This window comes from Diabrotica undecimpunctata, chromosome 1 (assembly GCF_040954645.1).
Source record: "Diabrotica undecimpunctata isolate CICGRU chromosome 1, icDiaUnde3, whole genome shotgun sequence".
Lineage (NCBI taxonomy): Eukaryota > Metazoa > Arthropoda > Insecta > Coleoptera > Chrysomelidae > Diabrotica > Diabrotica undecimpunctata.
In genome coordinates this window covers 171360216-171387045 of record NC_092803.1, presented here as the reverse complement: position 1 = coordinate 171387045, position 26830 = coordinate 171360216, and the positions used below count along the sequence as shown (strand labels likewise).

The following is a 26830-nucleotide window of genomic DNA, read 5'->3' as shown; positions in this document are numbered from 1 at the left end:
AAGTAGTTGTCAAAATAGCAAGAAAAAAACAATCACCAAACGGAGTATCGGACAGACTTTCATAGAAGTATCAAGTTAATATATTAGAAGAATTTCTTATAAAGATGAAGAAGAAAAAAAGAACACAAATTTATTCAATAAATATATATTAAGTGGACACCATTATTACACACTAAGAACGATCCAAAAAATATTTTATAGTAAAATTGTTGTAAAACTCATTTTATTGTAGATTTCTACGTTACTGTGTGTTTTTTTAATGTATTTCACAATTTTCTCAAAGTGTAATAAATATTGCCAAATATGAGGTTGGACCGTTTCTAGTGGGCCACTTTGTATATGTATTGTTATGGATCAGTTTATCGATCAGAAATAGAATAAAGAGTTTTTTTATTATTTTAATATACCGCGGGCATATAAGTTAAAATACAACCCTGTACTTATTTGTAATAGTTAGAATAAGAGAAACATTGTTCCGTGACGAGACCCTGACGAGTTTTTCCGTGAAAGACTAAGTGAATAGTGAAAGGACAATGGAACCCGTATAATTATAGATTTAGGAAACTTGTAATTGAATTTTGCGGTGGGCAGTTTTCGAAAGTAAATAAGAATTAGATTTAGATATGAGATAACAAGAATTTGGAAACTTATTTCTGTTGAAAAAGGCAATATTGTTAATGGTTTCTGAAAAGTAATTTGAGTAAAAGTAGTTTATTTGTTTTAAATATCATGTTGGAAATTTTCTAAATCGAAAATAAGTGGGAAATATGAATGCTTGTGATTGGTTAAAAAGGAATGGTGGGAATGAAAGAGTTGAGAAGGTTGTCTGGGGAGATTGAAAGAATTATTATGTTACCGGCAGACCAGAAGAGAAGACGTGTTTTCGTGTAGTCAATATGAGTGCCAGTGTTTTCGTTTGTTAGTGAAAAAGGTGGAAGCTGAGAGCAGATCAAAATCGAGAAGATTAATACCTCTTTTGAGTCTGCATAGTCCACGAGATATAATTGAGAAAGAAAGGAGAATTTGTGAGTAAAGAGTACCGGTCAAAAGAGGTTTGGGCTTGTGTTTTTCGGAGGAGTAGTTTGCTGGTATGCGGTTTGGATCGATGCTGAGAACGGTAAAGATTTGATGGTAGCCGGACATAATCAATCAAGGAAAGAACTGTGGTTTGATCAAGAGAAGACATCATTGGTGTAAAAAAATAAAGGTCAGTCAAATAATTTGAATGACAGAAAAATTTAAGATATTCTAAAGATAAAATCAAATATAAGCATACGAACTAAGATTCCAAGTTTCAAAGAGTTATTTTTTTGTGAATAAATTATATTTTTATATGGTCATTCTTTTTTAGTAGATATTATTATAAAACAGATCAATAGATAGTTTGTAATTAAAATTAAATTTAAAGTATAGGAGTTTGTTGGGAAAGATAATTGCCCACAAAAGTTATTTATTAATATTCATCGTATTGCTTATTGAAAATAAATAATAATTTGTGTGCATATTTATGTTGTTTTAATGTTAGTTCCGTTTCCTGTTCTATCCCGATTATGAGCAACTAGGAGATACTGAATCCACTAGAAGAGATATATAAAGTAAACTGATTAAAGTAAAATTAAAAAGGCACCCTGAAATTTTAATAGTAATTGATTTGTATGACTCTGCATAAATTAGTGAATTAATTAATTAAATAATTGGATTAATTAAATTAGTGTTAATTAATAATAAAACATCATAAAGCAGATCACAACAGTATATAGGCTTAGATTCAAGAATCTGAAGATTATCTTAACGAAATATGTCAATCCTCATTATGTTTTTATTGAGGAGCATCATCATCATCATCATCCAGCCCCATTTTCACATCCATTGTTGGATATAGGCCTCCTCCAAACGTCTCCAGTTCTCTCTATCTCTAGCTGCTGCAATCCAGTTTGTTTCTCCTTAGGTCGTCGGTCCATCGGGTGGGTGGTCTGCCTCGACTTCGCTTGTCGGCTCTTGGTCTCCACTCCAATAATCTCTTCGTCCATCTTCCGTCTTCCATTCTAGCAACATGTTCAGCCCACCTCCACTTTTGTTTATTGATTCGCAGTATAATATCGTCTACGCCAGTTCGTCGGCGTATCTCCTCATTTCTCAAGGAGGAGGATTTCTCCTCATTTCTTCACCATTGAGGAGCAATGATAAATAATTTTTTATTCGCAATAAAATTTTAACACTTCTTAAAAAATCCTCCCACCGGGGATACATAACAAGTGTTCGTGCTGCACCGATTTATAGGTGGAATATGACAAACACGACTGCAGCGGTTTAATCCTCACGATGCTACGATTAGACATGTAATCGTAAAACCATGTATAAGTATATAAGTGTATAAATAAAGTTAAAAATTTCCTATTTACGTTAAAGTACATATAACACCACGATATTTATTGTTGTATGTAGTATGTAAAGCTCAATAAAATAAAGCAATTCACATATCTGCTGCATTATAAAGTGATTGAATAATAAAATTTTTATAAATAGCCCAACGTTTATCTAGATATCCATTTTATCTATAAATATCCCTCGAAAAGGTCATATAATAAAACCGGAATACTTTCCAGAAAATATTCCCACCGGAGAACTGCAAACTTGTCACAAATAAAGACTTTACAGTCTTGAATATTTAAAAGATTCGCTTGCAGCCCCCACTTTCCCACTTCAAGAGTTCCCGTCGTCGAAGTTTTCGACTTGAAATGTAAGGAAACTCGCAACTTCCAACTTCCTAAAAGGTTAACTTTATGACATTTGGAATGTAGTTCGAGACCGACGCTTCACTTGATATATATTTTTTAAATTTGTAATTAAAATTTTATCTGATTGTCCTATTAGTCGGTTGGTGTAATTTAAAATTTGCTAAAGATAAAAAATTGGAAACGATTAAAATATGTGTCAAGCTGGCAGGACTTGTACAAAGTTTTTTCTGTGCGATGAACAGAAATGGGATTTAAAGTGTCATTTAAATAGATTAGTCATTTAAAAGCTCTTTTAAAAGTATTTGAGATCTATGGGAATATTAAAAAAATTTTAATTTACCCTAGGAAAACAAAATTGTTTCAAAATAGGCAAATATAATTTCATATTTTTAAGAGTTATGCTAGATTCCGTCTTTTTTTTTGGTTTTTAGTTAAATACTTGTTTCACCTGGATTTCACCTGGATTTTCACTATATTATTTCCTACTTCTACTATGTCTTCATTTATCTGAGCATAAAATCTGGTAACATCTTTCACTTTTCTAAAAAATTCCATTTTGCTTACTTAAATTCTGGATTTATTTTTTTTATGTCATTACCTAGCTCTCTATTACGCTAAAGAGTGAAATAAACAATACTAGATTACAAAAAGTGTCAATACAGAAAATAAAATACCGAAGTAAGAAGAACTAGAAATTAGATAAATAAATGTATATTCCTTAAACCAGAGTTTTTCAAACTGTCTTACATCGGGGACCCCTTTTGACAAAAAAATTGATTCGCTGTCGTTAGTAGTTCATTCACCATTTCATAACATTGTCAAATCAAGGGAATGGTATAATACATCGTCTATGATTTGGTACAGTTGTTTAATCAAAAAAATATTTTTACTTGCGCCATCTATGAGTTAGTTACACAATTTCTTCCTTAATACATTTTGCTTCCATATTTAACCAACTATCGGCGCTACAATGGTGCCTAGATTTTTTTGAAATGGACTACTTAAGCTCGGCCGTCACAATGGACGGGGACTTTAAAAACTTTTCCAAACATTTCCAATTTGTGTGTATTTGTCCCATAAGAAGTTGGAAATATTGCTTTTTTTTTTAATTGTTATAGAATAAAAAAGGACTTTTGGTTTCATTCAATTCTGTGCGATTGGTATTATTTGTTGTTCGTAAATTTGTGAGGTAAAAATATTAAAGTATTAAGATATTTACTACGAATGTTCATATTTTAAGGTTATGTTATTGTTTGACTAAAACTTTAATTATTTTTTACTGTATTCAAGGTTTTTTGTTGGTGTTTTTCTTGGGAATCATTTCAAAATTAATCAATAAATCATTTAATTTATTTACGAAGTCAAGATATTAAAGTATAAGTGAATATTGAGCAAGTGTTTTAAAGACCAGTTATCCAAAAATACCTTACGCTATTTTTTTTTATTGATGCACTTTTAAATCATGTATTGTTACTACAAAAAATTTAAATAGGAGCTAATAATGTAAAATGGTTGAATTTGTGATGTACATCAGTATACCTTTCCTTGTTATGGAAATAAGAAAAACAAAAATTAATTTGCAATCTGTCACATAAGATTAATTGTAATTACTGATTGTATATTGCTTAACAATTAGTTCTAATATTGATTACTTAAATAGTAAAGCAGAATTGCGATTAATACCGCAAAAGTCGGAAAACGCTTGTAAAAAAGAATACGATAAGTTCGTTAAATTGATGAAAGAGCAAAAGGTAACAGATACAGATGAACCAGTACCAATAAAAAAATATTTAAATTAATGTTTTATTCTTTTTTAAGTGTCTTTTAATATGTGTTACAGGGTAAATTCACTGGCAACAAAAAAAGAATTAAACATTAATTGAAGTATTTTTTAACTTCGTAAATAAATTTAATGATATAGTTATTGATTTATTTTGAAATAACCCTGACAAAAACAACAACAAAATACCTTGAAATTTCGTCTCGGGGTGGAAAATATAAGGGTCTAAAACCCTTAAAGTCAAGCCGGGCGCTCTGGTCGATATTACCTTGTCTTAAGAAAGACAAGGTATTTCTTATAAAAACCACTACAAGGGTTAAAATAAAACAAAAGGTTATAGTTGAAGAATCTCAGCCATAGAGTCTAAAAACAGTAAGCAGAGCCCCTAGAGCGCTATGCTCTAGGAGAGCCCGTGAAGGACTGACTGACTGGCCTGAAAATCACCGTAATTTATAAGTATATTAATATTTATATGGTATTTTACGGTTAACCAGCCAATAGGAAAATTCGAGGCGGGGCAATGCGTATAAGAATGTGTACTAGTCCTCACACTATGGCACTCGATGACATCTCCCCTCCTCTGAAGATTCTGAGGCTAAGAAAACTAAATATCTATTAATAAAAAAGTACACAAATAAAATGGCACTACACAAGAAAAATATGAAACAAAATACAAATGTATGTAAGAATATAAAAGTAAAGATAATGTTCTTAGTTACCACAATACTGCACAAAACACTACATACAGGGGGAGGTCGGTGGTGGTGACAGCATTTCCTACTCCTCTCGATCGATGTACTTACTCCTTCGGCGGGTTCGTCTTCCTCTAGGTCGTCCAGATCCCATCTGTCATATCAAACGGAGTTTCGTAGGCCAGTATGCCTAAGCCTACGTCGTTACGACTACATATCTGTAGGGAGGCAGTGACTGGACCTACTCCGTAATTTCCATTGGCATCTGGGGCTTTTGGCTCGTCGAAGGTATCTGCACACTGAAGGCATCAGGTCTGCAGAAGGCCTCGATGTCGGCATGTTAACATGGATCCGATTGTTCTCCCCGCTGTGTTTCTGAATCCAGCACACGGTAAATTCATTTGTGTGCCTTCTGTACAAGCGGGCATGAGCTCGAAAGCTAGTTGGGCGCCATGTCGTTTCGGGGTGGAAAATATAAGGGTCTAAAACCCTTAAAGTCACGCCGGACGCTCTGTTCGATGTAACCTTGTCTTGAGAAAGACAAGGCAGGAAACTCAGCTACAGAGTCTAAAAACAGTAAGCGGATCCCCTAGAGCGCTATGCTCTAGGAGAGCCCATGAAGGACTGGCTGGCTGGCCTGATAATCACCGATATTTATATGTGTTACTTTTGCAGTCAACCAGTGCCCTTAAGTACCGTTATTTTGTTGCATTCTTGCTATAACTGACATAAATTTAGGGCCTTTTGTAAAAATCTTTAGTTCACCACCACTGAATTCAGATACCTGTATAGTTGGTTGGTTTACAAATTTTTTCAAATTTCCCAACGTAAACTTAAGATAAATAAAAGAGTATTCTCTCTCCTGTTGCCGACAAGAATGTAGCGTAGAACGATTTTTTAAACTGTTTGTCCTTGTTTTAGTGTAGTGTTATGTACAATTTCTGTTTAATTTTCATGTTTATTACATTCTGCGCTCGCTGGATAGCCCAAATTTGAAAAAATGCCCCTGATGATGCTGTATAATTTGTTATTAATAACTTTGATATATACATTTAGGTGGCTATGAATATAATAATATTTGATATTTTTATTTATTTTAAAAATAATGTATAAAACTGTTGCGTTAAGGTTTAAACCTATTAATTTTCATTAAACCAATTTTTTTAGTGGCTGGTGTCAGAAGATCTGTGCAACGAAATCCATCGACCCCCAACCCCCGGCCCTCCGCCAGCTTACGAAGCGGTGGTAGTCCCTGTTAACACTAAGGATCAACAGAATACAAAAGAAGACGAGACTGGCCTACCAAGTTACGAGACTGCAGTGAAACAGTTAAACGGATTTAAATCGTAACTGTAATGACAAAAAATGGACCAAAAAACCAAAAAAATAGTTGTATTTACACCAGTAAAAGTGCTGTTAATACGAAAGGGTGACTAAAAAATTATGTTGCTTTGTCTGGTATTATGTCAGGTTTTGTATAATTAGTCATTATTTTTGTTTTGTTTTTCATTGTATAATCTATTATAAAATAATCGCAATGAGTGAATTTTCTGAAGTAAGGGATAATATCCATAATTAGCGATGAAAATAGTTCAAAAAATATACCTAAAGGTTGAGATAAAAATCACGCTAAATGTTTTTTGTTGTTTATATATATTTTTTAATAGATTTGGTTATCGCTCAATTTTGACCTTTATGAATCTAGTTGCTTTTGTCTTTTGTAAGTATTTTTCATTGAATCAACAGTAATACTAGAATGTGAAGGTATTCTTGTAATTTTTTTTCCAAATTGCAATAATGAAATTAAATATATATACATATATGTATATATACACTGTATATACAGTATACTCCCTCTATAACGAACACGGTTATTACGAGGTTTCGCTTATAACGAGATACATTAGATGTCCCGTGAAATTTCTATTGAACTATAACCCTCTATAGCGAGGCAAATTTGTTTATAACGAGAGAAACTAAGATCCAAAAACGTGTTTTTTTTACGTTTTTGGCCCGGTCGTGGCTATAAATAAATACCTTTTTAAACGGCCCCTCAATAAACGTAACTGCCGCCCGCAATAAACTTCTTTACAATGAATGAATACAACTGTTTCACATCTTTAGAAAATATGATAGAATGAAACTGGACAATTTAAAGCAGTTAAAAATGAGAGAGTTCTTAAAATTGCAGAAGCAATAGTTTATGTTATTCTTGGAAATACGCTTTATACATTATATAGTTGTAAAAAAATGTAAGTACAGATTTTTTGTTTTAACGTATATCACTGACAATAAAAGTAAACAACTCTTTTTTTTTGTTCTAATGTATTTCATTGACAATAAAAGTAAATATCTTTTTTTCAAAAACGCCATTCAAACAATATTTATTAGCATCTTATATTGCTCCGAATGGCTCAACTACAGGAAGTTAATGGTTTAGAAAACTACATATTCATATGTATGCACAGTAATATTGTTGTCTGATATAACGAGATCGGCTTATAACGAGGTGCCATTTCAGTTCTCGTTATAGAGGGAGTCTACTGTATATATATATATATATATATATATATATATATATATATATATATATATTGAACTTGAACTCCTGTGGAGCATATCGCTTTGGTGAAAACAAATCATCAACTCCTATTTTGTACTAAGGCCTTCACCTCCATAATTGATCGTCTTCGAGTTTGTGCTGGGCGGTTTTTTTAGTTTTCCTTAGTTTTTGGCATAGACAAGCTATTTTTACGAAGTTTGTGGCCGGATCCAATCATACGTTATTTAATTCCCTACTCTTTTCTGCTGAACAAAAATATTCTTCTTCTTACTGAATCTATTTTCATATACATAAATATGTTTTAATATATTAATAAAGCCCTGATAAGAGGCTTTAGAAGATCAAGACTGATCAAGCTTTGTCTACTTGTTCTAATTCGCTAACCTTATACGGGTATGGTATTATCACGATATTCCTCTATTTTTCTCGATATTTCGTCAATCTTGCATATTCTGATAGCGAAAGGTCAATGAAAACGATGTGGCCGATGAACCTTGTCGAAGATCTGCCTTTAGCTACTTTAACTTCCAAGCTATCCTATATTGTGAGCTTCTTAAGGTCAGTTTTTTGAAAAACGTATCCCAAATATAATATACATGTCCTTTTCTTGATATTTAGTTGTCCTAATATTGACACATTTATTCTGCCTACTTTTATCATCTATGTCAAGATCTTTTATATCAAGCTCTTCCAGAATTGACAGGTTATTCCTATGTTCTCTTCAGAATACACATAGAATTCTTTTATTGACCCACATTTCGAAGTCCTTGATCTTACTCATATCCATTTTTTTGAGAGTCCATGTTTCAGCTGCGTATGTAGCAATGGGAAATTAATATTTAGTCGTTCGATATTTTAATTAGTTTAGCTGTTAAGGTTCTGGACATTGCTAGTCTAAGGTTAATTTCTGAGAAGCAATTGCCATTATTGGTTATCAGGGAGCTAAGTATACAAATCTGTCTACTACATGTGCGGTAGGTATTATTTTTGTTTTTTCGGTGTTAGTCTGAAGTTCGAATTGTTCGCTTATCCGGCGGAGCAGTTCATCTGTCGCAGGCTGCTGATTTTCCTACCTCCTATAGCAGTGTTTCTTAACCTGTGTTCCGCGGACCCCTGGGGTCCGTGTTATTACCTGAGGATGTTTGAATTACTAAATAAATGCAAGTCTTCTAATCGTTAGTGTGCGCTCATAACGAGGCGGCGACCCTCACTCGGACTCATAGGATGGTATCATATTATCATCGCCATATAAAATAAATGCATTATTTTAAAAATGCCAGCATTTACTATCAAAGCGCAGCGCCCAGCCTCGAGCCAGATATCGGACCATAGACTTTGCCATAGTATTCGAGTTTAGTATTTTTTCGACCCTCGACCCTAGTACTCTACGATCAACACTACTAGGTGCCGACCACCGACCCTTGCTTCGACCATCGTATCGATCGCCAGGTAAAATAAATGCATTTTATTTTAAATTCGAGCGTTCACTGTCAGTGCTATGATCTAGGCGAGGATACGATGCGATGGTCTCCGTTATTAACGTACGCATGCCTGATCCGACTGAGACTGACCGAGAAACGACGACCGAGATGACCGAAAACTGAGTGAAGTGAGTAAAACAGGTGCACTCGGCAAAACTTCCCCCTGATACTCCGTTCTCGTCACTGCGGGCGCGTAATTGCCAGCAACTTACACTTGGGCTGATTCATAATTGTGTGTTAAGATTTAATTACGCGTATTTCCATTGTTTTGTTTTGTATTGCGTTACAGATTATAAATATTACCTTTCTAATGTAATCGTGACAATAAAACGCTGTTTATAGCTAAACGATTCCGCTTTTCACCAAGCAAATGAAAGACCATCACTTCAAATGTTAATAAACGTCATAAGTTTTGTGAAGAAAACTTAGCTTTCGGTTTTGCATCTATTAATTTAATCCGTGAACGAAGACAGTGCGTCATATGCTACGAAGTTTGATTGAATGAGTCGATGAAACCGGCTAAACTTCGACGTCATTTGGAAACAAAACATCAAGACCTTCGTGGCCAATAACAAAACTACTGTAGTCGCCTCTTACCAAGTATCCTTATTAGTTCCAAAAAGTGGTAAGCCTCACACCATTGCTGAAGAATTAATAGTACCGTGCGCTAAAATTATGGTTTCCGCTATGTTGTGAGATAAGAATTGGACGTTATATCGTTATCCAACAGTACAGCGAAGAATAGAGTGGTTGATGTCAGGAAATGTTAAAGAGCAACTGATTTTAAATTTTAAAACGGGCAGATTTTATGCTTGGCAATTAGATGAGAGCACAGATATTAGCAAGGGCCCTAATTTGCTTGCATTTGTTCGTTACGAATACAACGACGGTATAATTGAAGATTTTATGTTCTGTAGGCCTCTAACTTCACATACTACAGGTGAAGCAATATTTAGTAGTATTAAACGACTTTATGTCCACTCAAGAAATACCGTGGGATAAATGTGAGGCAGTTAGTACGGATAGTGCTCGGGCTATGACCAGTAGAGGCGCGTGAAGAAGATGAATCTGTCTATCATCTGGCATCATTGTTGAATTTATAGAGACTACTAACAATATGCCTGATAAATTAAAATTAGTGTTAAACGAGTTAATTTTATTAAAGTTAGGCCTCTAAATTGCCGTATTTTCGGTATGATTTGTGAAGACATGGGAAGCATTCACAAGTAGTTGTTATTGCATGCTAAGGTGCGTTAGTTGTCCCGTCTCAAAGTGGTGTCGCGTGTTTTCAAGCTAAGAGATGATATGAGAATGTTTTTTTTTACTACTACTACTATCGGTTCACAGCGTTCTCCGACGCCTTCCGACTCCTAACCGCCATTCTTCTCTATTTAACCATAGGCCTGGAGGGATTTCTCTTTTCTCTAGTTCTTTTTCAATTCCCTCTCTCCAGGTTCTTCTCGGCCTTCCTCTTTTTCTTTTTTCTTGTGGTGTCCACGTCAAAATTTGTTTCGGAATCCTGTCATCTGGCATTCATTGTATATGGCCGTACCATATTAACTGTTTTGATTTTATGTCATCAACTATTTTATGATTGACTACCATCATTTCTCGTATTCTCTCATTTGGTATCCGATCTCTTCTTGATTTGCCTGCTGCTCTTCTCCAAAAGTCCATTTCTGTTGCTAGTAACAGTTTCTCTGTTCTTTGTTTTATTGGCCAAACTTCACTGCCATATGTGATTACACTTTTAAGTATGGTGTTGTATATGAGTTGTTTGTTCGCTTTAGATATTGTTTGGTCCCACAGAATGCCGTTCATCATGGATATGGCTTTTCTACCCTGTATGTTTGTCTGGGTTACCCTGTCTTTTATAGCAGCATCGAGTATTCCATCTTGAGTTATCTTCATTCCCAGTTACTTGTATTCATCACAGTGTCTAATTTCTACCACATCGTCTAATATAATGGACTGCTTTGTCCCTCCAATATACATGGTTTCAGTTTTCTTAATGTTGACTTCGAGACCCCATTTGTTATATTCTTTTATTAGCTTCCGAGCCATGTAACTCAAGTCGTCATGATCCTGAGCAATCAGTATTTGGTCATCAGCGAAACATAAGGTGTACAGTGTAGTCTCGTTTTTGAGAGGGATTCCCATGCCATTACATTTTCTTTTTCATAGCTTGAGTGCTTGTTCCAGATAAATTTTGAAAAGGGGAGGCGAAATACAGCAACCCTGCTTTAGTCCTTTCGTGACCTTAAATCCCTCAGATATCCATGATCCAGTTTTAATTTTTGCAGTCGTTCCAATTATACAGACTTTGGACTGCTTTGATAAGACCATGCTTAATATTGGTTTGCTGTAGGGTTGACCATAGTTTACTGAGGGGTACACTGAGGTGTTTTTTCGGTACTTAAATAAATTGTTCTAAATTTATTCCTGTGTTCATTATTAAGGGGGTCTTTAAAATAGTGCTTGATTTTCTAGGAGTCGGCTGACTGAAAAAGGTTAAGAAGCGCTGTCCTATAGGAATTCCTTCATCCTATTCGTCTAGTATTTTTGCTACTCCCTAGTGCCTACTTAGTAACTACCAAAAAAATCAAAGCAAGAAAGTGTGAAGAGCATAGCACAATATTGTTGATAAATGTCGATGTGTATATTTATCACAGAGTATACAACATATGCAAAACATGATCAATATGGATTTAAAAAAATTAATAAGAACTAGGAATGCAAGCCTAGTCCAAGTACAGGGTACACGCTGAAGGTGAAAAGACTAATGAAGTTACCAACAGAGAGTAGTAAGTCAAGAAACCTTTTTGTCCCCAGTCTTTTTTAATGTTTAAGGGATCACTGCTGGATCAATGGAATAAGACTTTGAAATAGAATCAATTTCGAAAGTTAAAAATCATATTTTGTAATAATACTATTAACATGATCAATCAAATTTAGTTTAAAATAAGTTGTCAGTAACAACGTCAAATTAGTGACAGTTTATGTATTTGTTTTGATATTCTGTTTTCAAGGGGGTATAGAAGAATTATTTTACTACCAACTATGCTGACTTATAAGCAGTGTCAAATTAAGTTAACAGTATAGCAAGTTTTTTTAAATTTTTTAACGTTTTTTTACTTTATATACTCCAACCAGAAAGAGTTAATTTAAGCTTAAAAATGGTTGCAATAAAAGTTACTCTAAGTATGTATATAGTGCAGAGAAAAGACTTTCTAAAGTTAAGTTCTAAATTTACTGGTAAAGATACAACTATTGGTTTTAAAAATAATTTTTGTATAAAACACAAATGAGTTACATAATATATAATTAATTTAAACTATAACATTACCTGTTAGCATAAATATAAAAAGTCCCCCCGTTAAGATAGGCAAAATTATTTTTTAATTACATAAAATATAAAAATTGATATATGTTGTATCGATCTCAAAAAAATATATAATTAACCCCGCAACACCTCCAAAAACCTTAAAAACATGTTTTTTTTCGAGGTTTAAAGATGTTTCGCCCATTTCTGAAGGCCTTAAACCTATAAAAACCTTGACTTGATCTTTTTAAACTCTATAAAATGGAGAAAATTCCCCAAAATCCCTAAAAAAAAAACGTTTTTTTGATTTTTGTGTTTCGCTTTTTAAAAAAATAATGCATTTTTATTTTATGTACACTCAACATAATTTTTTTTAATTGATTTCATCTTAACCAAGAAAAAAAAAGTAAAATAGAAAAATTTTCGTTTTTGGGGAAAGGGAGGAGGGATGTCGGAGTGAAATTTCGCTAAGCTTGGTATATATTTTATATATTTACATATTATATTATTTAAAAAGGGATGCCTAACTCAGTAACACAAAATAAAACTGCCAAAAGGTTTTAGGAGAGGAGCAAAACTGTACTAACGGAATCTAAAATGCTGACAGGTAATTACTTAAATTATAAACAATAGGGCACTACCTTTGTTTTTATTTTTTACTTATTTTTCGTCGTTATTACTCATTATTAAAATGAGTTTTGTAAATCGGAATTGACTAGCTCTAGAAACTTTGTTAAATGTTAACCATGTATTATAGAATAGTATAAAAAAATAATATAATATTGTATATGTATAATAATTAGATGCTGAAAGCAATTGTTTATCTCTGGAAAAACTTTTTGACCACTTTTAAGGATATATACATATTTACTTGTATATATGCCACAGCAACATCAATAGTTTGTTTTTCTTTTTTTTTATTCTGATGTCCCCCTAAGACCCATCGTCAGTGCATAGAACTGCCCCACACAGAAATTGGCAAAACATTTCGCTTTATCCTTACAAATATTAGCCGAAAACATCTCGTCCTTTGTCAAAAACTCTTTTCATTTCATTGATCTTCTGAAAAACATTTCTATGTCACCTTCAGGTATACTAGTTAGTTTTGACATTGTTTCATTATTTACCAACATTCTTATCAATGAAACTGTTTCCACCTTGGACTCTAAACAATAAATCCCCCAAGACACATTATCTCTTATAAAATATTACATATCTAATACATACTTTTTATTCCAAAATCATTTCTATCGTCACATCAAAGGTGACCCAATGGGATCCCCTTTGTCTTCTGTAATAGCTGATATCTACATGGAATGTTTTAAAACAACAGCCCTGTCCTCATCAAATCTCAAAGCCACCTGCTGGTTACGGTACGTTGATGACACCTTTGTCATTTGGCCCCATGGTAAAGATACATTAGATCTTTTCCTCTCCCACCTGAATGGAATACATCCCAGTATTCAATTTACGATGGAAGTTGAGTCTGGACCGTCTTTGCCATTCCTTGATGTTCTTATTCAGAAAAACCCACCTTACAGTTTTTTCTATTCCGTGTACCAAAAGTCCACTTATACAAACCGTTATCTCAATGCCCAGTCACATCATTAACATGCCCAACTCAATTTAGTTATCAACTCTTTTGTTTCCCGTTTCATAAAACTTAGCGAAAACAATCACAGATTATCCAAAATCAATTCAATAAGGCAAACACTTTTACAAAACGGCTACCACAAAACCCAAATCAATAGAAGCATTCAAAAACATCCAAACCCCGATCCATCCAAAAAAGAAACCTTGCCGACTGATCTACCCAAAATCTTTCTATCTTTCATTAAAGGTATCACTGACAAGATCAGTAGAACTCTTAACCCTATATATATATTTAGGGATTCTACAGTATTCACTGCCTTCCCTCGCTCAACCGTTTCCATCTCTCTCTGTTGTTCCATTCTCCATCGTTTAGTCCTCTCTTACTCATGGCGTCGTCTACTTCGTTCCTCCAGGATTTTCGGGGTCGTCCTCTTTTCCTCCTTCCTATGGGGCTCCATTCGGTTATTCTTTTTATCCATCTGCTGTCGCTAGCTCTTCTTACATGTCCATACCACTTTAGTCTTTTTTGTTCTATATATGTTAGTATGTCTGTTTCTATTGATGTTCTTTGCTTTATTTCGTCATTACTTCTCCTATCCATTCTTGTTACTCTGCAGCATCTTCGCAGGCATTCCATCTCTGTTGCTATTATCTTACTGCTGTTTTTCTTGTTTATGATCCAATTTTCGGCCCCATATGTCATAATACTTCGCACTAATGTTTTATAAATCTGCGTTTTTGTCTTCATATTTAGGTGTCTATCCCACCATACTGAGTTAAGTTGTCGGATTGCTGTTCTTGTTTGTCCTAATCTTTGTGTAATTTCTTCCTCTGTTGTTGCCTTTTTCGTGATTATGAACCCCAGGTATTTGAATTTATCCTTTCCTTTGATTGTTACGTTGTCATCAATCTGTAGATCTTCTATGTCTTCTTCACTTGTAGATAGGTACTCTGTTTTCGCGAGGTTAATATCTAGGCCAGCCTTGGTATATTATTCTTGTAGTTTCTTCATCATGTAGCTGAGGTCGTCTTGGTCTTGTGCAATCACTACTTGATCGTCTGCAAAACTTAACGTATATAGGTATTCGTTCCGTACCGGTACTCCCATGCCTTCGCATTTTCTTTTCCATGTAGTCAAGGCTTTCTCTAAGTATATTTTGAATTCTCTAAGTATATTTTGAATTGAATCTAGTTAGAAGTATCAAAATATACTCTTAACCCTCTAAACATTAAAACCATCTTTACTACTCACTCCAAGCTGTCCAATCTTAAAAGATCAAATCCCAATGAAGATCATGGTGTCTACGAGATACCTTGTTCCAGTTGCCCACGTGCATACATAGAACAGACAAACCATAACCGCATTTACGAACATTCTGTATCTCTCAAACATTCCGATACTACTTTAGCCCTAGCTTAACCCTATAATAGTTAACAACATAACTGCTATTTCATGTTCTTAGTTAATTAAAGGGTATTTTTTTGAGTATACCTTATTTAAACTTGTCCTATGGTTCTTTGTACTACTTTGCGTGAAGTACTGGAAAGTTCAGAATCACAGTCTCAGTTCTGTTCAATTGCACAGATGTATGCAAGCTGATTTTTCCCATTTAATAGAATTTTTTTTTAAATGCCCTTATCGAACATTACAAAATATTATTGTCCTTCTCTATCACTTTCTGTGTATACTTTCTTGATTTTATATAAATTCTCTATTCTGGCTTTTATGACATATATAAAGACGATATTAATTAACCTTTCAAATTTATAATAAATGATATTGCTGCATGCTAATCAAGTAATAATACTCATTAATAAATATTAATAAAAGATCATTGCTTTAAAAATTAAATGATCAAATTGATTGTCTTTGTAAATAACGTAAATTTTGTAAACGTATAAAAGCATATCGATAACGTTATTGTTTCAAAAAATGTCTACTACGTGTTATTGATTGTGCCTTGTTTAAAAAAAAATTAATACAATTAAAAGTACAGATATTTTATTTCCCTAACAGTCTAAGATTCCACTGCAAGTACGTTCATAACGCAGTTAATTAAACTCACATTTTCACATACTTTTTAGAATAGGAGAATACATTATTGCAGATTGGCAAACGAAATTTTTATTCAAAAATCAATAATCATTAATTTAACTAAAACTATTTGCGGCCATTTTTTGACTGGCGCCCTGTTATCAATGAATTCTCCTATTCTTAAATGTATGTAAAAATGTGAATTTGATTAACTACGTTATGAACGTAGTGCTCTTGCAGTGGAATCTCGTACTACAAGTATTTAAAAAAAAGTAAACTGATATTTATTTAAAAAAATTGTAGAAAAGGCTCGTAAATATTGATCTGATAATATAAAGCTTGTTTAGGAAATTTCTATTAGTAATTCACCTATGTTGACTAACTAGTTTATTTGTTGTAGATTGTGGTTGTTGTGGAATTTTCTTATTTTTTAAACAGTGGTATCATATGATTTTAAAGGTGATCTAACTACATTTTCTTCTTATGGTACTCTATTCAATTAATGAATGTTGGCGATTACTTGCGAATAGCAAATCTGTCTCTATTTTCTGCTGTTCTTATTAGTTCTTGGGGGGACTATGGAACTATTGTAGTAGAAAGTTAGAAAGTCCGAGAGGAAGATTTCCAGCACGATTTGTAAAGCAAATGAAGACTCTGGTGGGAAAATCCCTACATAAAGCCGTTAATCTAGAACAATAGATCGCAGCCAATGGAGACAGCAAGCTAACTATATACAGTGATGAGTGCCTCAAAAGTAAAAACTGATTGAGGCAATAAAGCAAATGTAAATAAACAGTTTAATTAGTAGTAATTTGATAATTAATTCTTTGTTGACGAATACAGAATAACAAGCTATGATAATTCTGTATTGAGAAGAGTGTATGCGACGTCTCAAATCATAGTTTATTATTGATCAATACTTTAATTTTGGATAAAAAAATACTCCTACTTAAACTGTTTTTACTTACATTACGTGATACGTATTACTATGACTGAAGTCAACCAGCTCATAAGCTAACGTCTAAAGGTGGGAAATTTTCGATAATTCTAATGTAATGTAAAGTAAATTATAGGTTTATATCGATAATTTCTCACCTCTACTACTTTCATCTCTTTTTATTTCACAACGTATTATGTTTTCTATCTTTTATAATAATAGTCTCCCGTTTTATACCGCTGTCGCGGCTTTGGGAGTATAGCAGGGTAGTCTGCTATATCTAGGGCCTACGGTATACAAGGAAGGTAACATGGCCAGTGCTACGCTTCAACCGTCTATTATTACCCCTGGTTTTACCCAAGGTACTCATTTTTATTCAGGCTGAGTCGACCTGGGGCCTATAGACATTTTTAAAATGTCTAGATGTTCTTGCCGGCGGTGGGATTCGAACCCCGGACCACCGGCTTGCGAGTCAAGCATCCTACCGCTTGCGCTACGCAGGCTTTTCTATCTTTTACAACGTATTATGTTTTCTATCTTTTGCGTTATTTTGCCGGTTCTTAAGGCACTCATCCGTGTATAGGACACTACGTCCTGACTTCATGAAGAGCTCATGTAATGAGGAGCAGAATGTCGTGCATTTCGGATCCAAGAGAATTTTTCTTCCTGATTTCGTGTTTCTTTAATTTCACCTATTTTTACGATTGGTGTAGGAAATATTTCTGGTTCTTTAATAGGCGTCTAAGGTATGATATGTTGCAGACTATTGTGGTGTGGAGTAACTCTTTCTGTACTTAAACGATTGAAAACCTGTCTATATATGTTAAGTCCAGTGAATTTTCGATATTCTCCTGAAAGTCAACATCTTAAATGCCTCTATTTTGTTCATGGTTGAAATTGTGAGTGTCCATGATTCTACTCCGTATAACATAGTTGACCAAACATATCATTTAAGTAGTCGCATCCTAAAACCTAAGTTGGTGTGTTGGTCGCGTAGTAGTCCTTTCATTTGTATGAATACACCGCTTGCTTGTTCAATTTTGCATTTAATATTGAGATTCGAGTCCAGTTGGTTGTTTATCCAGCAATACACGTACTTTTACTAATATATGTATAGAACTGGTCCTAACACACCAGTTTGGAATATTCTTGCATTAATTTCTTCTAGTTTTTTAGTATGTAAAAGCAAAAGAATATAAATTAGAATTAAAAACGTTATTCATAGACCTCAAACAGGCATTTGATTCAATTAAAAGGAACGGATTAATGGATAAACTCAGAAAATTAATAGAAATGACAATGAGAACTACAAAAATAAGCATAAAGACACAAAAAGGAGAGATAGAGGAACACAGTATAAATAAAGGGATGAAACAAAGAGATGCCTTATCAACAACGCTATTTAATCTAGCATTATAATATGTACTACGAAATATAAATAAAGGAAATCTCAGAAAAAGAGGTGCTCAAATAATTGCATATGCAGACGATATTGCTATTATTGCAAAGAACAGGAAAATAATGAAAGAAATGCTAGAAGAAATAAGAGAGAAAGGGGAGGTAATGGGACTAAGATTAAATCAAGAAAAGACAAAAATATTAAGATTAGGGAAAAAGCCAATGAAAGAAAAAATCAAAATAGGAAGTTCTGAGTTTGAAGAAGTAGAATACTTCAAATACCTAGGAATTACAATAAGCAAATTCGGTGAAAGGAAGTCCGAAATAGAAAAAAAAATATTAGCAGCGAATAAAGCTTATTTTGCAAACAAAAGATTACTTAAAAGCAAAACACTGACTAAGAAAACTATGATGAACATTTATAACACCATAATTAGGCCAATTTTATTATATGCAGGAGAAACAATGACGATGGTTAAAAAAGATGAAGAAGACTTAAGAATAGCAGCGACAAAGATTATGAGAACCGTACCAAGACCAATCAGAACAAAAAAAATGAATATAGAAGCAGAACAAATGCAGAGATTAAGGAACAACTTAAAGAAGACATCGTGACTAAAATAAAGCAATGCAGAGTTAGATGGTTAGGTCACATTTGGCGAGCAGAAGATGAGGCAGTGACATACGCAATGATAGAATGGAATCCATGAGGAAGAAAGAGAAGGGGAAGACCAAGATCAAAGTGGCTGCAAGAAGTTGAAGAAGACCTCCAAAGGGCAGGAGTCAGAGAATGGAGAAGAAAAACTAGAGAAAGGAAAAAATGGAAGGATATTGTTAAGAAGATAACATAAACAAAAGGGAGTGATCCACGCAAGAAATAGGATCTACGAAGCATTCGCGGTTTAACCCCTCACTGGGGTGTATAGCCATTATATATATACTGTTAGTATATCTAGTAATCTTGTTCCTTTTAAACCCTAAAAGCTATCTTCGCAATATATGACTCCAATAGTTCTATGTATTTTCTGACCAAATTTTTTTTAATCAAATCTATTAAAATCTTGCGTCACATCAAAAAAAAGTGAGTCAAACATGTTTTCTTTCTTCTTCTTATTACGCCGTCTCCTTCTGAATGTTAGCGATCCAAATAGTAATAATTGTAGCTTTGGAAACTGCTGAACGCAAAATTCCTGTGAATGAACGGTCAGGAGTAGTTCATATCTTTCACCTCTCAACACATGACCCAAATATTGCATTTTTCTCTCTTTGATTATTTCTGAGTAATTCTTTTAGTTTACTAATGAGCCAAAGTACCTCACTATTGGTAACTTTTTGTATCCATGGAATTCTCAGCATTTGTCTGTGTATATATACATTTCAAAGGCATCTATTCTTTTTTTGTTTCAGAGTCCACTGTCCAAGTTTCACAGCCATACAGCAAAACAGAGAAAACGTAAAATCTGATCATTCGAATTCTGAGCTCTAGACTAATGTCTGATCTTGTAAAAAATGTTTTCATGTTCATGAGTGTTTTCCTCGCTTCTTCGATTCTTGATAGGATTTCTTTTTTTTTGGGTTACACTGGCTGTTGATATTTGCTCCCAAATATTTTATGGAAGTTACCTGTTCTATTATTTGTCTCTTGGCATACAAATGTAGGTTTGTTGGTATCTTTGAAAATACTAGAATTTTAGTTTAACCGAACATTTCGCAATGAAAAACTACCGCATTTATTATATTTTGTAGTTCTTGTGCGTTGCTTGCTATTAAGACGGTATCATCAGCGTACCTGATGTTGTCTATGCTGGTTCCGTTAATCTTGATTCCACCTTTGATTGATTTTTTCTTTAATTGATCTTTTCAGTATGTCCACTATTATGTAAATTTGATCTGTGGTAGATTTAGATTGAACTGATTTTAAATATAATTATATTTTAAGGTTCTATAAGAGGTTTCAAACTTTTCATGATAAAAGGTTACTGTTTTCATTACACAGACTGTAGTTTTCATAGTAATTTCTTTTGATATAGCATTCATTCTATTGCAACAAACTAACAACGATTTTGACAAAAAATTGAGCTATAATTGATAGCACAAAATCCTATTATTTGGTGGTAAGATTATTTGGTATTATCTGTGAAATTGGTATCTGGAAGAGGAGATAAAATTATGAAGTACATAAACAACAGAAACCAACACTATGTGGAAAATACGTGATATATTTTATAAGTATAGATAAACTTATGTGTTAAAGAACTAGGGATGGTGTGGATTAACTTGCGAAGAAAATTGGAGAGACAAACTAGCGACGGTTGCCACCGGATAAAAGGCCAAACGCCTACTTTAGTACTGTGCAACCAGTGATGATGATGGGTGTCTGATATGTATAAAGTTTGTTTTAATATATTGGAGTTGCTTTATATAATATAGTTAATATAATTTTTAAAAAGATTTATATATTAAAGTTATCAATTTATATACATAAATATATATATTTATTAATTCGAAACATCTGTACTTTTGATGTATAAAATGCAATTTGTATATACTGTAAAATTAAAAATAGAATACACATTTGTAGATGATATACATGATTTTGTATTAGCAAGACAAACTATAATAAATCTAATTGAAAAAATAGTAATAGAAATTTGTTAAGATCACAAAACTATATAATATTTTATCTCGAGTTGCAAGATATTTAAATTTATTTCTTTAGTTGTTTGTTTGTAAGGTTAATTTGATGCATAAAGAACTAATATCCTTTATTTATTATTGTCTTAATTTTTTTTAATTTATTAATAATAAAAAAACTACCAAATTAAAATACACAAATATTTAAGAAGGTAGGAGAGCCGGAAGGAGAGCTCCTCACCTGAGCTTATAAAATACGGATCAAAAAAATTACACCGGATGATACAATGGATATTTCAGAAAGCCATAAATGGAGAACAGCTCCCAAAGGAATGGACGGCGGCATATATGACATCTATATTTAAGAAAGGAGATAGAAAACGATGCGAAAACTACAGAGGAATAAGCGTAATATCATCAATAGGAAGATTATATGGGAAGATACTGCGAGAAAAGATAGAGCAAGCGATAAAAGGCAAAATCGGGGAGGATCAGGCAGGCTTCACGGCAGGAAGATCATGCATAGACCACATATACACACTGGAACAACTGTTGGAAAAGAAAAAAGCAAAAAATAGAGATATACACTTGGCATTTGTGGATCTGAGAAAGGCGTATGACTCTGTACCAAGGTCAGAACTATGGGAGGCAATGTACAAATTAGAAATACAGACGGAACTCATAGAAGCTACAAAAGCTCTGTATAAAGAAAATAAAGTGTTCATTAAAATGGGAACAAGAATCATAGGAGACTTCACCACAACAAAAGGGCTCCTGCAGGGTTGTTCCACATCTCCAACCCTATTCAAAATATACTTGGAGAAAGCCTTGACTACATGGAAAAGAAAATGCGAAGGCATGGGAGTACCGGTACGGAACGAATACCTATATACGTTAAGTTTTGCAGACGATCAAGTAGTGATTGCACAAGACCAAGACGACCTCAGCTACATGATGAAGAAACTACAAGAAGAATATACCAAGGCTGGCCTAGATATTAACCTCACGAAAACAGAGTACCTATCTACAAGTGAAGAAGACATAGAAGATCTACAGATTGATGACAACGTAACAATCAAAGGAAAGGATAAATTCAAATACCTGGGGTTCATAATCACGAAAAAGGCAACAACAGAGGAAGAAATTACACAAAGATTAGGACAAACAAGAACAGCGATCTAGATCAGACACCTAAATAAGAAGACAAAAACGCAGATTTATAAAATATTAGTGCGAAGTATTATGACATATGGGCCCGAAAATTGGATCATAAACAAGAAAAACAGCAGTAAGATAATAGCAACAGAGATGGAATGCCTGCGAAGATGCTGCAGAGTAACAAGAATGGATAGGAGAAGTAATGACAAAATAAAGCAAAGAACATCAATAGAAACAGACATACTAACATATATAGAACAAAAAAGACTAAAGTGGTATGGACATGTAAGAAGAGCTAGCGACAGCAGATGGATAAAAAGAATAACCGAATGGAGCCCCATAGGAAGGAGGAAAAGAGGACGACCCCGAAAATCCTGGAGGAACGAAGTAGACGACGCCATGAGTAAGAGAGGACTAAACGATGGAGAATGGAACAACAGAGAGAGATGGAAACGGTTGAGCGAGGGAAGGCAGTGAATACTGTAGAATCCCTAAATATATAGGAGAGCCGGAAGAGGAATTGCTAGAAATCTGTAAAAAAGTTAATAAATTTGAGCAATTAAACGCTCTTACGAATTTCGAGGCGCAAAGTTGATTAATTACAATAAATGACTCTTGGTAAAGAATAGGATGATGATTTATATACAAATTACAGATTATTCGGTTTAAACTCTTATTAGTGACCACTACTCTTCAAAGTTTTAAAGAAACTCTAACATTTTAAGTTTTCCACTAACTTAAGCTGTTTGGGACCAATTTGAGTTCCGGAGAGTCCAGTACTTACTTCTCTTGCCGAAAAAAGAGCCTTCGTATAAAGAAAATTTTATTCTTTCTTGGCTTCTTCTTAGTATCGACAAACGGAGTTTAATTGTCTGATCATGACCTTTTTTTATTAAGTTTCTGTGTGCCTACTTAGAACTTTTGCTCCACCAGATTTGTTTTTCGTTCCAATCTTGTTAACAATGGCTTTTATCCCTGAATGTTTGGCTTCAACCTACTTTTGACTTTTTCCTGCCAAGCATATACTTTCTCCTTGGAAGTCTTTAACAGTTTGGCTTATGTAATCTCTTTGTCAACCATTAGGTTCATTACTTTTCTAGTGTCGGTGACACTGACATTCCCCTTTTTATCAACTCTGCAGCCTCTGCAGTAGTGCTTTCGGAGCACTTTACCACTGTTTTTATTTTATTTTTTCTTAGCTGTCACTTATGTCATTTTTATAAGAACCAAAGAAAGGAAATACTCCACTTGAGCAGAGGTATGCATACCCGAACAGGGCTAATTACAACTGGATATCGCCTGGATGTTTTAGAAAGTCTTTATATTTACTAAACTTTAATGACTAAACAAGGCTTAAATTGTATTAACAAGTCATCGAGAAAATTAGTAATTAGACTAGGTTATGGAATTTTCATTTATTGTACAGAATAAGTTTAATAAATGTTAGTCCTTTATGCAGCTATTTTTTAAATGCAGTTAATTACCATTTTATCGTAAGTTTATAAGACTCTATTGTTGATATTGTTGGCAATATTTACATATAAAATGCTAATTTCTACACACAAAAATATAGTTTTAAATGATAGTCTGAGTGAAAAGGATATTATGTAACGAAGATAATTTAAACTGTTTGTAAAAGAGTGATTACTTTAATAATAAACGTTTTCTTACTAAAATATTTCTTTTTGTAAACTTTTTATAATCAATAACAATATTTTAGAGTTTTCAAAGATTATTCATCATCATTATTCTGGCTTTACATTCCTGCGTGGTTGTTAAGCCTACATGTTATTAAGGAATCTTGTTCTGGGACTTGCTCTTCTTCTGTGACCAATGGGTCTATCAAGGAGCGTTTTTCTAGCTGGGTCATTTTGTTCCATTCGCATTATATGCCCTGTGCACTTCAGACGTCCAATCTTAATATGTTTTACGATATCAGGATCCTGGTATCGTTAATCCACACTCCATTGTTATTCACTGCTCCATAGATTCGCCTTAGCACTTTTCTTTCGAAACATCCTTGCATCCATCCTTCCATCCATGTTTTCATTATTTTTTGTTAGAGTCCAGGTCTCTGAATCCTATGTTCAGGTATACAAATTCGTTTACTGCTTCGATGACGTCGTTTTCTATAACAAGTGGTCAGAGGATTTGTGGTTGCGTGCTAATTTTCATATACTTCATTTTGTTGGTTTTTATTATTAAACCCATTTGAGTAGTTGATTATTTTAATGCTACATACGCCTCTCGTATAGCGTTTTCCGTTCTCCCAATATTGATATTATCAACATAGTCAGCATAGGCCAGGATTTGCACTGATTTATTATATATTGATCTACAGAGAACAGTGGTTGTGATTTGTGATATGCGTATTACTTTCTCAACGGCCAGATTAAACACTATACAGGAGAGATGTCTCCCTGGCCCAAGAGCGATATTTGTTTTAAAAGGTTCAGACAGTTCCCGCTGAATTCGTACTCTACAATAAACTTTTTCTAGAGTTAGTTTTGTTAAATTTACCAACTGATTTGGTATTCCTAGCTCTTTCTATGTTTTAAAAATTTCTCTTCTACTCACAGAGTCGTAGGCTGCTTTGTACTCTATAAATATGTGATGAGTATCAATGCCACATTCCAGTGACTTTTCTACAATTTGTTTCAGTGTTGCAATCTGATGAAATGTCAATTTACCACCTCTGAAACCAGCCTGGTATTTTCCTTCTATCCGTTCTGCATATGATGCCATACGGTGACATAGTGCTGTGGAAAATATTTAATACGCTGCATGTAAAGCGTAATTCCTGTGTGGTTACGGCAGTCAAAGATATCTCTTTTTTTGTGAAGGGTGCAAAGTATACCAATATTCCAATTATTGGGGAGGGATTTCTGTGTCCGTATTTCTGTTATAAGCTGCTGTAATTTATGGCCACCTTCTCTATATAGTTCAGCTGGGAGATTATCTATTCCGAGTGATTTGTTTCTGGCTAGTTTTTTAATTGCATCTTTAACTTCAAGAACCGTAAGTGGTTCCTTTTCACTCTCGTCTATCCCCCTTACCACGTCTCTTTTGTCTTCTAGGTTTTTGTCTTCGTTCTGTATATTAAGTACCTGGTTAAAGTATTCCATCCATCTATTCAATACATATTTTCTTGTTAATAGGTCACCATTCTGACTTCTGCATTGTCTTGTGGTTTTTTATATATTTAAGTGCAATATTTAAGTGATTTCGCTTTTTTATTTTTTGTATCCTTTTTTCTTCTTTTCTCTTTGTCTGGTAATTCTCTACAGTTGTTTTAGTTCGTCGAATAAGCATCTACCTGTATTCATTTTTTCCTTTTGTCGCTTTCTTGCATTCATCGTCAAACCAATGATTTTTACGGTCACAAATTTCTGTTCCGATTTCATCTTTAGCTGCAGCTTCAATCTCTTTCTTCATTCTAATTCAGTAGGAGTCTGTATCTGTCTGGCCTTCTTAATTTACATGTTAATTCTTTAGCCTGTTGGTGATGTTTCCGAGTACCACTCTGCAATTGTCGCATCTCTCAGCTTTTGCACATTCCATTTTTTTCTATCCATTTTATTTTCTTCACTGGTGTTTGAAATTTTAGCCCTCAATGTTGATACCCCTAAGTAATGATCTAAATTTATGTTTTCGTCTCTATAACTGCAGTTTATTACGTCTGTTTCATGTCTTGAATCTATTAAGATGTGATCATTCTGACTCGTTGTTCTTCCATCAGGAAAGGTTCAGGTTACCTTGTGTATGTTCTTGTGTTTAAATAGGTGCTAGCGACTCTCATATTTAGTGCTGCTGCTAAGTTTATCAGTCGTAATCCATTATCGCTTATTCCATTATGAGGAATTCCTCATTGACACCGGGCTTAGACATGGAGATCCTCTCGCCCCCCTGCTATTTAATTTTGCACTAGAACATGCGGTAAGAAAAGCTCAACCACAACTGACAAACTTATTTGCCGCCGAATGATCAAAAATACTATTGGCGTTTGCGGATGACATGGACACAATTGCACAATTCACCAGAGATGCAAAATAAGTTTTCACCCTATTCGAAAACGGAGCCAAGGAAGTTGGTCTGAAGGTGAACGAGGACAAGACCAAGTACATGGTGGTTACGAAGAACCCAAGACCAAGGGTTAGACAAAACGTAACAATCAATGAATAAAAATTTGAAGTCGTCAAAGAATTCAAGTACCTGGGAGTGATCATAATATCTGAAAAAAAAAATATGAAAAGGACGTGGCAGCCAGGATCATTGCAGGAAACAGGAAATATTACTCATTAATGACCGTACTTAAATCAAAAATACTCTCAATGCCAGCAAAAATAAGAGTGTACAAGACAATAATTCGTCCCACAATAAGGTATGAAAGCAAGACACGGACTCTGAACCAGCGGGAAACGACAAAATTACTGGTACTGGAAAAAAAGATACTGCGGACTTTCTATGGGCCTTGCAGAGCAGGGACAACAGGAGAATGG

The 26830-nt window shown here is 34.0% G+C and overlaps 2 protein-coding genes across 16 annotated transcripts in view; one reads left to right on the top strand and one right to left on the bottom strand.

Annotated features, from left to right (window-relative positions):
• The window catches only part of s-cup (spermiogenesis-related protein stanley-cup), a 99740-nt gene extending 80693 nt beyond the window's left edge, over window positions 1-19047 (top strand). For 3 of the 4 annotated variants that reach the window (XM_072520559.1, XM_072520558.1, XM_072520560.1), the window contains one exon: window positions 6378-19047. In XM_072520559.1, the coding sequence (XP_072376660.1) occupies window positions 6378-6560 (183 nt within the window). In that variant the 3' untranslated portion in view covers window positions 6561-19047. The remainder of the gene's footprint in view (window positions 1-6377) is intronic. The other variant, XR_011949818.1, reaches the window with a different exon arrangement.
• fdl (beta acetylhexosaminidase fused lobes) overlaps window positions 1-26830 on the bottom strand; it is a 300470-nt gene that overhangs the window by 179792 nt on the left and 93848 nt on the right. The gene's annotated exons all lie outside the window — the stretch shown is intronic.